This window comes from Lepidochelys kempii, chromosome 15 (genome assembly GCF_965140265.1).
Source record: "Lepidochelys kempii isolate rLepKem1 chromosome 15, rLepKem1.hap2, whole genome shotgun sequence".
NCBI lineage: Eukaryota > Metazoa > Chordata > Testudines > Cheloniidae > Lepidochelys > Lepidochelys kempii.
This window is the reverse complement of record NC_133270.1, coordinates 33,139,112-33,152,894: the sequence shown is the minus strand read 5'-3', so window position 1 is coordinate 33,152,894 and position 13,783 is coordinate 33,139,112. Positions and strand designations below refer to the sequence as shown.

The following is a 13,783-nucleotide window of genomic DNA, read 5'->3' as shown; positions in this document are numbered from 1 at the left end:
AACTGCAGAAGCAGCGAGACCAGTCAGGGGGCTGTTAAAATCGACATTACACGACAACAAACTTGGCCCTTTGTGGCATGACCAGTCACCTCCCTCCCCCGAGGGGCACTCAATGAGACAGGGCAGCCCAGCACCCAGGGGGATCCTACGGACTTTCTGAACGGGCAACTCCCGCAGCTCTCTGCTCGGGCCAGTGCCCTGCCCACGTGGGACGCCAGAGCTCGGTGCCCCGGAGCCGGGGGCTCGCAGGGCCAGGCCCAGCGCAGACAGCAGGGCGGGGGCTGGAGCCCCATGCAGGGCACGTTCCGCCCCGCACACGGCCGGCGCTTCGGGCCCCCTGTCGCCGCCGGGTCCCCCGCAGCCTTGGCGCAGCGAGCAGGCCGAGCCGCCCCGGGGGCCGCGCGGCGCAGCCTCTCCAGCGGCCGGACCCGCCTCCCCGCAGCCCCGGGGACACCAGGTGCGAGGCGCTGACCCCCCGGCCGGGATGAGCCGCGGGGGCAGCGCCTCCCGCTCCGCCCCGGTGCCCTTCCACCCCCCCCGCCCAGGGCGGCCGCCCCGGCGCCCCGAGAGCAGCCCCCAGCCCGGGCTCCGCGGGCCCTGCCCGCCCCCCGCCCGCAGCGCGCACGGGGCAGCCGCCGCTCCCGGCCCAGCGGAGCCATCTTGGGCGCAGGGAGCCGCCGGCCCGGCCCGGCCCGCCCCGGCCCGGCGCACCGCGCCGCTCACCTGCACGATCTCGCCCTCGGCGCTGAGCGTGGCCCCGGCCCGCGAGAAGCGCCCCTGCAGCCCCGTGGTGTAGGTGGTGTAGTCGCCGCTGGGGCTGGACTCGAAGAGCACCACCTCCACGAACGCCGTCTCCTTGGCCAGCGCGGCGCCCGGGGCCGCGGCCAGCAGCAGCCCGAGCAGCAGCGGCGGCGGCACGGCCGGCCCGGCGCCGGCCCCGCGGCCCCTCATCGCGCGGCGGGACGGGGCAGCGCCCAGCCGCCGCGCATCGCTCGCCAGCGGCTCCAGCTCCGGGCGCCCGGCGGGATGCGGGCGGGTCAGCGCCCCATGGCGGCGGCGGCGGCTCCTCTGCCCCGCGGCGCCCAGCCCCGCGCCTCCGCCTGCCCCTCGCTCCGCTCCGCTCCCCTCGCTCCGGCTCCCGGCCCCCGGCCTGCCTGCCGAGCCGCGTCGCTTTCATCTGCTCCACGTGACAGCTACCGCGGGGTTAGCCCCGCCCCGCGCGCTGACCCGCGCCCGCCCTCCGCTCACGGGCCGGGCCGGGCCGGGCAGCACCAGGGCGGTCACGGGCCGGGCCGGGCCGGGCCGGGCCGCACCAGGGCGGTCACGGGCCGGGCCGGGCCGGGCCGGGCAGCACCAGGGCGGTCACGGGCCGGGCCGGGCCGGGCAGCACCAGGCCGGGCCGGGCCGGGCCGCACCAGGGCGGTCACGGGCCGGGCCGGGCCGGGCAGCACCAGGCCGGGCCGGGCCGGGCCGGGCAGCAGCAGGGCGGTCACGGGCCGGGCAGCACCAGGCCGGGCCGGGCCGGGCAGCACCAGGGCGGTCACGGGCCGGGCCGGGCCGGGCCGGGCAGCACCAGGGCGGTCACGGGCCGGGCCGGGCCGGGCCGGGCAGCACCAGGGCGGTCACGGGCCGGGCCGGGCCGGGCAGCACCAGGGCGGTCACGGGCCGGGCCGGGCCGGGCAGCACCAGGGCGGTCACGGGCCGGGCAGCACCAGGGCGGTCACGGGCCGGGCCGGGCCGGGCCGGGCAGCACCAGGGCGGTCACGGGCCGGGCCGGGCCGGGCCGGGCAGCACCAGGGCGGTCACGGGCCGGGCCGGGCCGGGCAGCACCAGGCCGGGCCGGGCCGGGCAGCAGCAGGGCGGTCACGGGCCGGGCCGGGCAGCACCAGGGCGGGCTGGGCCGGGCCGGGCAGCACCAGGCCGGGCCGGGCAGCACCAGGCCGGGCCGGGCAGCAGCAGGGCGGTCACGGGCCGGGCCGGGCCGGGCAGCACCAGGGCGGGCTGGGCCGGGCCGGGCAGCAGCAGGGCGGTCACGGGCCGGGCAGCACCAGGGCGGCCAGGCTGGGCCGGGCCGGGCCGCGCTGCACTGGCGGGGCCCCCGGGGCGCAGAGCGCCGGGCTCGCGGACCCCGCAGCGGGTGGAAAGCCCATTACTTTACGGTGCCTCCGCCCGGACTCGTTAAAAGGTCACCGCTGCTGCCGAGCCGGGCTCTCCGGGGAGGGGCGCGGAAAGGGGCCCTCCCGGTGGCCCCAGCCGGGCTCCGCTCCAGGCACGGGAGGCTCCTGACTGTCTCGACCACGTGCAGGGTCAGGCCTGGACGCTTGGCCTTGCCCGGCTTCCCGGTCAGAGCCCGAGTTTTTCTGAGAAGGGCGAAGTAGTGCAGTGCGGCAGAGAGCTACTCCCAGGGCACTCGGGGAGCAGGAGAGGACCCATAAGGGAAAGCAAAGTAATAGTTCGTGTAGGTTTTAGTCTGAAAACTGACTGCTCAAATGGGCTGCTTCTTACCAAAAAGACTGTTACCTACCTTCCCCTAGCAGCTGTTCTTTGGGAGGGGTTGCACATGTCCACACTGTAGGCATGTACCTGTTTCGGGCAGTCGAGAGAGAACCTTTCCCCAAGCCGTACCTGTCTGGGCCGGAGGGGCACTGCCTGCCACTGCCAGCAGTCTAAGACTCCACTAGAGAGGGGAAGGAAGGTAGCTTGTGGAATGGACATTTCAAAGAACAACACTTTGGAAAGGTAGGTCATAGCATAACAGAGTTGGTAGGGACCTCTGGAGGTCATCTAGTCCAACCCCCTGCCCAGAGCAGGACCAATCCCAACTAAATCATCCCAGCCAGGGCTTTGTCAAGCCTGACCTTAAAAACTTCTAAGGAAGGGGATTCCACCACCTCCCTAGGTAACGCATTCCAGTGTTTCACCACCCTCCTAGTGAAAAAGTTTTTCCTAATATCCAACCTAAATCTCCTCCTCTGCAACTTGAGACTATTACTCCTTGTCCTGTCATCTGCTGTCACTGAGAATAGTCTAGATCCATCCTCTTTGGAACCCCCTTTCAGGTAGTTAAAAGCAGCTATCAAATCCCCCCTCACTCTTCTCTTCCGCAGACTAAACAATCCCAGTTCCCTCAGGCTCTCCTCATAAGTCATGTGTTCCAGACCCCTAATCATTTTTGTTGCCCTTCGCTGGACTCTCTCCAATTTTTCCACATCCTTCTTGTCGTGTGGGGCCCAAAACTGGACACAGTACTCCAGATGAGGCCTCACCAATGTCGAATAGAGGGGAACGATCACGTCCCTCGATCTGCTGGCAATGCCCCAAAATGCCATTGGCCTTCTTGCCAACAAGGGCACACTGTTGACTCATATCCAGCTTCTCGTCCACTGTCACCCCTAGGTCCTTCTCTGCAGAACTGCTGCCTAGCCCTTCGGTCCCTAGACTGTAGCGGTGCATTGGATTCTTCCATCCTAAAGGGTAACTGTTTTCCCTTCAAGTGATTGCACATGTCCATTCCACTGTAGGTGACTCACAAGCAGATTAACATGGAGGCAGGCTCAGAGTCTATCTGAACAGTGATTGTAGAACAACCCACCCAAAACGAGCATAGTTCCTGGACTGATGGGAAGTGGTATACTGAGCAGCAGAAGTGTGTACCGGTGACCTGGTTGGTGCTTTGGAAAGGTTTTCAGCAGGTACTTGTGCTAGAAAAGCTGCCTGTGCTCTAATCAAATGAGCCAATAGTCTGGGGGTGACATGCTATTCGCTAACTGGTAGCACAAATAAATGCAAGAGGAAATCCTCTGAGTGGAAACCTGTTTGCCTGTCACCTTGTCCAGCATCACAACAAATAACTTTTTGAGGATCTAAAAAGGGCTGGTGCAGTCCATGTAGAAGACCAATGCTCTCCTCACGTCCACCAAATGAAGCTTCTGTTCATCCATATGCATGTGAGGCTTCAGGGAAAACGGCAGAGAGTCCTGTGGCACCTTATAGACTAACAGACGAATTGGAGCATGAGCTTTCGTGGGTGAATGCCCACTTCGTTGGATGCATGTTTCAGGAAAAATGTTGATAAATAAATTGCCAGATTAACATGGAAATTGGAAACTACCTTTGTCAAGAATTTTGGGTGAGGGCAAAGGTAGACTTTATCCTTATGGAAAACTGTAAAAGGAGATTCTGAAACCAAGGGTCTCAGTTCACCCACTCTCCTTACTGAGGCTACTGCAACCAACCAGAATGCCATAGAGAGGTGGAGGAGGAACCATGGCGCAAGAGGTTCAAAGGAAGTCCCCATTAATTTTGTTAGTACACGATTTAAATCCCATGGGGAACAGGCTCTTGTACTAGAGGGTATCATCTGTCCAACCCTTTTAGAAATCTGATAGTTGTGGGGTTGGGAGAAAAAGTGATCTACTACCCTCCAGTGGGTAGTGGCGCTGAAATCGTATACTTCAGTAGAGCTAACAGTCAGGCCTTGCTGTTTTAGGTGCAACAGATAATCCAGTCTGGTTAATGGAAGCCTGCACTGAAGAGACACTTCTCTGCTGAGACCAGGTAGAAAAATGTTTCCATTTGGCCAGGTAAGTACACCTTGTTGAAGGCTTTCTCCTGTTCTGAAGCACCTTCTGAACATCTTTTGAGCTTTTTTAACTCCTTTCTAGTGGTGTTAGCTGGGAAGTTTCCACACTATTAAATGGAGGGCCTGTAGGTTGGGGTTGAGTAGACTGCAATGGTCTGAAAAATTACATCTGAATCTAATGGGGGAGGTAGAAGGCCTCACTAATAGGTTCAAGAACCAGCGTTGTCGAGGCCATGCTGCTGCTCTTAGAATGAAGCAAGCATGTTTGTGCTTGATCTTGAATAGGACTCTAGGTAGTAATGGAATTGGAGGAAAGGCGTTCAGCAGGGAGTTCATCCGTGATAGCTGGAAAGCATCTGTCAAAGACCCAGGGCTGGAATTCCCTCAGCAGCAGAACAGGAGGCATTTGTTGCAAACAGGTCCATGTGGGAAGTTTCCCCAGAGCTGGAAGATGAGCCTAGCGACATCTGGACCTAGTGACCATTCATGGCGAGGGGACAAAGACCTGCGCAGGTGATCTACTGGTGTGTTCTGCTCTCCTGGGAGGTATCCTTCTGGCACAGCTGGGAGGAACGTGCCCCTCCCTGTCTGTTTACATAAATCATAGTTGCTATATTGTGCTTTAACACTGATAGATTTTTTCCCCAGAATATGTGGCTGGAAGGCAGAGCAAACTAGACTGATAGCACGTAGTTCCCTGACCTTAATATGAGTCCTCAGCTCCTGCAAGGACTACTACCCTTGAGTTTGCAGGGTTCCGATATGTGCCCCCCAACCCAGGGACGAGGTACCCATGACCCACGTAAGCATTGGTTGCAGAGAAACTAAGGGAACTCCTGCATAAAGGGTCTGAGGGTCTGTCCACTGGTCCAGAGAGGACAAAATTACCTCTGGAACACAAATTTCTCTGTCTGGACAATGACAAAAGGGGGCATCCTTGAAGTTTCCTGCGGCATAATCAGGTGAGTTACGTCATGTAGGTACCTGCTGCCATGTGCCCCAGAAGTCTGAGGCAAGCATGCACTGTAGTCTTGGGATGTGCTTTTAGATCCAGTACCAGGTCTCAAAGCATTTGGAACTTTGACTGGGGCAGAAATGCTCTGGTTTGTATGGCATCCAGGAGTGCTCTGATAAACTATTCTTGCACAGGTTTTTAGAATTGATCTGACTTGACTGAGTAAGAGACTCAGTGCATTGAGGGTGCACTGAATTATACCCACACTGGACAGCACTTGAGAGTGCATCCAGCCTGTCACCAACCAATCATCCAGAAGGGGAATGCATGGATTCCCAATCCTCTTAGATACACAACTGCCTTACCTTGCACATTGTGAAAACGCTGACAGACCAAATGGAAGTAGTGTAAATTGGTAATGTGTTTCATTTGCTAGGAACATGATGAACTTGCGGTGGTCTAGAGGGATCACTATATGGAAGTAACCATCCTTTAAGTCGAGGGCAGCATACCAGTAGCCCTGTTCAGGGAAGGAATGATGGCAGCTAGGATAACCCTGGGGATCTTCATTTTCTTCAGGTACTTTTTTAACTCCCTTAGATCTAAAATAGCTCTGAGACCCCCTTTTGTTTTGGGAATAAGGAAATAGCAGGATTAAAAACGGTTCCCACTGAGAAATTGAGGAACTTCCTCTATTGCACCCACTGGAAGGAGAGATTAAACCTGCTGTAAAACGGTGTTGTGAGAGTGGTCCTTGAAGAAGGATGGAGAAGGAGGGGATAGAAACAAACTGAAGTCAATATCCCACATCCACCATGCTTAGGATCCACCGAACCAATGTGACATGAGTCGAAGCACAGAGGAAGCAGGAAAGACAATAGGCAAAGGTAAGGGTAGGAACAGATTCGTCTAAAGTATTGACAAGCCTGTCAGAAATGCATGTTTAGACTGGACCATTGATTGAGAGGAACCTGCTGTTGCAGACAGAGAGGTGGTGGACACTTTCTATAATTCTTGTCCCTCTTTTTTGGCAGGTCTTGGGCCTGAGGTATAAAGCTCTGATATCTGTGAGCCTTCTGGGGCCAGAATTGCTTCCTCTTCATTGCCAGTGTGTAAATTCCAAGGGACTTCAGTGTTGCCCTGGATTCTTGTAAGCTATGCCACCTATTGTCCATTTTTTCTGAAAAGAGGGATGGACCCTCAAATGGCAAATCCTAGATGGTCTGCTGTACTTCAGGAGGGAGACCAGAAGATTGCAGCCATGAACTTCTCCTCATAGAAATAGCAGATGTCATGGAACAAGCTACTGAGTCTGCCACATCCTAACTGTCTTGAAGAGCTATCCTTGCACCCCCGCTTACCCTCCTCTATCCTGAGCCAGCGCCTGCCTGGAATCCTCTGGTAGCGTGTCTTTAAACTTCAGGATGTTTTCTCATAGGGTAAAATCATAGCAATTTAGGAGGGCTTGCCAGTTAACAATTCTTGGCTGCAGAGTGTCTGTTGAATAAGTTTATGACCAAACAGGTCCAGCCTCTCTGATTCCTTACTCTTCAGCGTCAATGCTTGGTGACCCTCATTCTCCTGCTCATGAGCTGATGCCACCACCAAAGGGCCTGGGGGTGCGTGAGAGTAGAGGGGTTTGAAGCCCTTAGAAGGGACACAGTAGCTCCTCTGTGCCTGTTTCGCTGTAGGCGGAAGGGAAGAAGGGGTCTGTCAAAGTGTTTTAACCGGTTCTAGAATTGCTTCATTACCTTGGAAGTACCACTCTGGTGGGTCTCACAGAAGCTAAAGTATCCACTAGCTTGGGAGATTTCTTATGGACCGATTCCACATGAACATCTAAAACTGAGGCCACCTTTTTAAGCAGTTCTTGGTGAGCACTGTTATCCTCTGGTGATGGAGAATCGCTCGCCATCTCTACAGCCTCATCTGGTGATAAGGAAAACGACACACCAGGATGCTGAGGCAATGGCTGGTTTGCCACTTACAGTGCAGGAACTGTCTGAGCAATTTCAAGTTGCTCAGTACCAGGCATCAGAGAACGTTGCCTGTGATGCCAATGATCTTGATGCATCCTTGGGGAAATAGACTCAGACAGGTGAGGAAAAGTCCTAGCACAGGCAGGGACACCCCTCGGTGGACAGACCTGGTGACTGTGGTCCCAGGGTTATGCATGCCCTTTCCCTTGTGACATGTCCACTGCTGGGACAATCCGGGGCTCTGATGGAAGGTGTAAGGTTCTTTTCTGGTATGAGACACAAAAGACTCCACTTCCAAATCCGACAAAGATAACTGAATCCTATGGTAACGGAGGAGCAGAACCCAGGTGGACAGGAGACAGATAAGTGAACCCAGAGGCAGCAGTGCCAGGGATATTAACAGCAGCTTGCCCCTGGAGTGGACTGACCTCCGAGGGACCAGGAGCAGCATCGGTAACGCATGCTCTTGCGGAGCTGGCATAGGCACTAGACACTGCACTGGCTGGAACCCTTCCTCCATCACCAGGGACATTGGTGTTGAGAGGTTAAGTAATTCTCTGGCCACAGCATATGCTTCTGGCATTGCTGGTGTCAGGATTGGGTCTTGGGTCTGACCAATAGAAACTTCAGGGGCTAGCTTTGGCAGACACGGCACAGGTTCTGCAGTAGATGCATCCCCTATTGTGGCAGAGGCATACTGTGGGGAACGCTCCCCCTCGGAATCCCTCCCAGACATCTTGCTTTTGTCCTGCCTCGGTTATGAAGATCTTGCTGGACAAGGTACCGTGTCCTTGGCAGATCTGTCTCCTCTTCAGCATCGGAGACAGAGAATGGGGTGCTAAAGACATCTCAGGAGGCACATGCTGCATCAGTAGTGCTGCACTTGGAGTGCACCCTGAACCCAACGGCTCCCAGGGAGGGCGAAGTGCCACCTCCGTAAGGAGACAGATCTCACTGTTCTGCCTCTTTTTGAGCAAGGCTTAAATCATCTGCAAATGTGACCTTTGTCACTTGGTGTGGGACTCCCCCAGACGTCTCAGGCAGCTGGGATGTGGGTCATGGACCAGCATCATTCTGGCACACGACCAGCAGGACTTGAACCCCAGCGAGCCAGAAATGGCTCCAGTCCCAGTATCAAGTAATTAAACTTGGTCCAAAAGGGACCCAAACAACTAAAACCTAATATTAATGCTACGCTATATCTAATTAACTACTAAGTACTAAATGAGAAAACAAGCTATATACAAAGAGAGAGGAAAATAAACTTGCCATCGCAATACTGGATGGAAGCGTTCCAACAACCATCACTGGCGATAAGAAGGAACTGAGGGGGGTCGGGGCGGCTCCACCCTCTTATATGGGCACACGGTGGTGCACAGATGTTGTAGGCACTAGAGCTGTCCCAACAGGTACAATTGAGGGAAAAAGTTCTCCGATAACTGCATGAGGCGCACAGTCACATACAGTGAATGGACATGTGCAATCACTCAAAGAACCCCTTCGTTGTATTCAGAGTGGCACAAGGTTGCTTAACTGAACAAAGATTTTAATGGGATTTACTCATGTTAGCACTGGTAAGTCACTGTTCAGTGCCCATCCATCTAGATTCTTGTACTGTGCCCATCACCATAGTATCCAAGCTTTATATGGTGATTAGGCATTTATAAGATGCCTCTAAAAACATTGTCATAGATATCTGACTCTTGAGTGAGCTGACTTCTAATTGAGGTGAAGAGTCATCAACACAATAGTTAAAAATACTGCAACTGGAACTTGATTATGGTTGATGATGCACAAGCCAACAAGAACTAGGATGACCAGACAGCAAATGTGAAAAATCGGGACAGGGGGTAATTGGAGCCTACATAAGAAAAAGACCCAAAAATCGGGACTGTCCCTATAAAATCAGGACATCTGGTCACCCTAACAAGAACTCAGCTGACTTCCACATCCCACTGCAGTCTGTAGTGCTAGCATCTGCTTAGTTTACAAGCTGGATTTCATTTTTCAGGCTCATTGTTTATAGATATATGCTCAGATAGTACGTGCCTTATAAGAGGCTAGCTAGGTAGGCATGACAGAATCATGGAATCCCATGAAGCTACATTTATGGTCACTTTTCAGACTATAGCCACAAGTTAAGTAAATACCATTCTAATTTGATACACCTTGAACGATTGACTTATATGTAATTTTCACACTTAGAAATTCAAATGAAAGACTAATTTCTTTTGATGGCATTTTACCCCTTCTTGGTACATGTACTACACTATTTTTATTTATACAATGCCAAAAAGTGCGCTTGGCAGCTAGAGATTTCTTGGTGTGTGCAGTTGTTACCTGAAGGGTGATTAGATATTTGATCTCCAGGTTGATATATTCTGATTATATGATCAACTCAGACACATATAGGGTCCCTTCACGTCCGTCCAATAAATAATGGAAAGGGACACCCCCTACCTCTCAATCTTCAAATTTACCAACACACGACAAATGACCTGCAGGTGGGACACCGGAGTTCTGTTGCACTCTCACTGACAGAGCGTAATGGTTTCTAACTGTAAAACCTACTTCTCCCTGAGTCAACTAAACCGGTTTTGCCATCTGTACCTAGCTTCCCCGGGGCATGGTGTGGGGAGGTGGGAAATAGTCCATACTCATGCAATCTGCCAAATTCAATTAATCCTGCTGCTTCTTCCCTCTTCCCCAGGTTGAACTAGTTTAGGCCAACTCTAACAGGACTCCGCTGCCTTACCTGCTCTTCTGAAACCCAAAAGGCTTCCAGTAGGAGCAGCAGCAGCTTCTCTTCTCTTCCCCTCCAATAAGCCATTGTTTGAGGGATGCAAAGTGTGCCAGCCTATGAGGAGTGAGGCTGCTCAAGGCCTGCTCTCCTCCTTCCTCTGCCCTGTGACAAATGTGATGGTCTTAGCTACTCTCCCATCCCCAAGAGGCATCTGCTTCTGAGCAGCTCAGCTTCCTTCCTCCAAAGTCTCTCTCTCCTGCTTTTAAGGAGGGAAGAGGAAGAGAGGAGTAAGGGAAGAGTCTCTCCTCCTCCCTTCCTCACCCCCACCAAGCAACTAATTCTTGTCTGCAGAAGACAACCTTAATTGGGGGATAAAGCCTGAATCAGTAGCAGTGCAGAATGCACCCCAAACTACAGGGGCTTTGAGAACTCTAGGGATATCCCTTCCCAGTAGAGACTTCCACCCTAGAGAGCCTCCCAGAAATAAGTTGTTAATGCATGGAATGTTTACTAATTTGCATATGAAAGGCAGTGATGTGAAAGCCCTTTTTAGTTGCAATATGATTGCTAATTAAAGTGATTGTGAGCAGCTTACTTTATTAAATCCACACTTTGTCATGTTTGAAGATCCAGTCTACACTACTCCATGTTTTGTAACCAGTTCATGATATTCATGTGACCCAGTTAAGTCCATGTGTCTGTGTTGTGAAAAAGCAGCAATGTTTTTTGGGGACAGGAAGAGTGCTAACCTTGCAACCTAGCCTCGTTTATGATCAGTGCATTCTCCAAAAAGATGAGCTATCTGCACTCTGCCTTAGCAGGGGAGAGAAGGCCCAGACAGCAGCAAATGTGGGGATACTTTCTGGGACACCACCCTGAGAAAAGAGTTAGGTAACAGGCAACCCAATTGGGAAGTCTTTTCTATACAGCAAAATAATGAATGTTAGCTGATTACAAGATCACCATGTGACAGCCTAGACCACTGACACTCATGGTACATCATGACCTGCTATGGTTATTAACTATATCAAACATGTTGAATGTGGAACACAAGCCACATTTAGAACCAATTATGCCACTACCTACTTAGAAGCTCTTAACCAAGGAAGCAATTGCCAAGATGGTGATCTAAGCCCTGAGGTAAGTGGGGAAGTGGGATACCGGGAGGAAACACAAGGAGGAGGGTGCAAGGGGGGGGCACCTGATTCATACTGAGAAAGCAGGGCACTCAGCTAGTTATCTTAGGTGCATGTACATGAACGCCAGAAGCCTGGGAAACAAGCAGGAAGAATTGGAAGTCCTGGCACAGTCAAAGAACTATGATGTGATTGGAATAACAGAGACTTGGTGGGGTAGCTCACATGACTGGAGCACTGTCATGGATGGGTAAAGGGAGGAAAGTTGGGGGAGTTGCACTGTGTGTAAGAGAGCAGCATGATTGCACAGAGCTCCAATATGAAACTGGAGAAAAGCCTGTTGAGAGTCTTTGGGTTAAGTTTAGAAGCGAGAGCAACAAGGGTGATGTCACAGTGGGCATGAGCTATAGACCACCAGACCAAAAGGAAGAGGTAGACAAGGCTTTCTTCGGACAATTAACTGAAGTTTCCAGAACTCATGCCCTGGTTCTAATGGGGGACTTCAATCACCCTGACATTTGCTGGGAGAGCAATGTAATAATCCACATTCACAAGGGAGCCAAATTAAGGTTGCATGGGCAACCTTGATTCTGATATTTCCTAACTTTTGAGTAGTTGATAGTGTAACCTTAATTTGCATGTGTATAATTAGATGACTTTTTTAGATTGTATTGCATCCTTCTGCCACCCCTCATGCCTTTAGTCTATGTTGCCTACTTTAACTGTAAGATCGTCAGGGCAGGGAACAGTCCTATCTAATGCAAGTTGCACAGTTAAGAAGCACTTCAGTTTGCATCACTTAAGAGCCAACCAGTACCAGCTACCATTGATTTTAAGGGGTTAAGATCCCACACCCCACTTTAGAAATTTACCCATAATGTTCCAAGTAGACACACAGGCAGCAACGTTTATAGTTAAGAATAAACACTGTCTGTGACATGGTGCCCAGGAGTTTATGTACATCCTGGCATATTTGTGCTGCAGTATCCAACAATAATGCTAGAAGAGTTCGAGTCTCAGCTCAAAATTAAACAGGAAACTAAGATGATTAGTATCATTTCATATCAATACTGATAATGTGAATAAGTTTAAGTTCTGTGGAAAGCTGCAGTAAACCTTAGATCAGGGGTGGCCAACCTGATCCTGAGAAGGAGCCAGAATTTACCAATGTACATTGCCAAAGAGCCACAGTAATATGTCAGCAGCTCCCCATCCACTCCCCAGTCCCTAGTGCCTCCCTTCTGCCGGCAGCCCCCAACAATCAGCACCTACTCCCCCTGCCCACCGCAGTCAGCTGTTTCACCTGTGCAGGAGGCTGGGGGGAGGGAGGAGGAGCAAGGGCATGGCAGGCTAAGGGGCAGGGGCCTTGAGGGAACGGGTGGAGTGAGGACAGGGCTTGGGGCAGAGCAGAGGGTTGAGCAGTGAACACCCCCCAGCACATTGGAAAGTTAGCATCCGTAGCTCCAGCCCCAGAATTAGTGCCTAGGTAAGGAGCCGCATGTTAACCTCTGAAGAGCCGCATGCAGCTCCAGAGCCACAGATTGGCGACCCCACCTTAGATAAAATAAATACAAATGCCTTCTTGTGGGGGCATGGATCAACATTCATATTACACTCCCTGTCAGGACCTAGCCCTTGCCAGGGAAGCAAATGATCCAACCAGTGGAACAAATTCGGTGATGAATTCTAGTCGAATGCCACCTGAGGCATGTTGCGCATATGCTAAAAAGAAGAAGAAGGCCGCCTTGTTAAGAGAAAAGGGGGCAACATGTAAGAACACTTGGAGCTTGTCTATACTTACAGCTAGATTGGCACTGCTCCGATTGATGCAGCAGTGCTGATTTAGCGGGTCTGGTGAAGACCTGCAAAGTTGATGGTAGAGCGCTCTCCCATTGACGTCTGTACTCCAGCTCCCCGCAAGGTGGAAGTTAAGTCAGCAGGAGAGTGTTTCCGTTGACACAGCGCTGTGTAGACACTGCTGCAAGTTGATCTAAGTTACCTCGACTTCAGTTATGTAACTTGGGTCGACTTACAGCGTTAATGTAGACCAACCCTTAGTAAGTAGCGCTAGACAGAGAGAAAACAGTTACTCACCTTTCATAACTGTTCTTTGAGATGTGTTGCATGTGTCCATTACCCTGGGCACATGTCTCATGCACCTGTGCTGGAGAGTTTTCCTTAGCAATACCAAAGGGGCAATGTGCCCTGGTGCTCCTCACCAAGGTTACCTAGGGTGGGGCTGCCCCAAACCCCTTCAGTTCCTGCACATGGACCGTTGGCCCATGTAATGGATATGGACATCGCAATGAACAGTTACAAAAGGTGAGTAACCATTCTCTCGGCTTTAAGTGATTACATACATAAGAATGGCCATGCTGGGTCAGACCA

At 52.7% G+C, this 13,783-nt stretch overlaps 1 protein-coding gene and 1 long non-coding RNA gene across 10 annotated transcripts in view; one reads left to right on the top strand and one right to left on the bottom strand.

Annotated features, from left to right (window-relative positions):
* The window catches only part of ZNRF3 (zinc and ring finger 3), a 220,258-nt gene extending 219,059 nt beyond the window's left edge, over positions 1–1,199 (bottom strand). For all 4 annotated transcript variants that reach the window (XM_073312245.1, XM_073312246.1, XM_073312244.1 and 1 more), the window contains exon 1: positions 724–1,199. In XM_073312245.1, coding sequence (XP_073168346.1) covers positions 724–951 — 228 coding nt within the window. In that variant the 5' untranslated portion in view covers positions 952–1,199. The remainder of the gene's footprint in view (positions 1–723) is intronic.
* Positions 1,200–1,936: 737 nt separating this feature from the next.
* LOC140898476 (uncharacterized) lies at positions 1,937–13,315 on the top strand. 6 transcript variants are annotated; one of them, XR_012154996.1, is made up of 5 exons: positions 1,937–3,692; positions 4,490–5,128; positions 5,303–5,544; positions 5,974–6,116; positions 10,227–13,315. It is a non-coding gene; the product is annotated as an uncharacterized lncRNA (long non-coding RNA). The 6 variants fall into 6 exon arrangements; XR_012154993.1 differs by lacking the exon at positions 5,303–5,544 and adding an exon at positions 6,572–6,687 and having other exon boundaries at positions 1,940–3,692; positions 4,490–5,095; XR_012154995.1 differs by lacking the exon at positions 5,303–5,544 and having other exon boundaries at positions 1,942–2,739; positions 3,522–3,692; positions 4,490–5,095.
* The last annotated feature ends 468 nt before the right edge of the window (positions 13,316–13,783 follow it).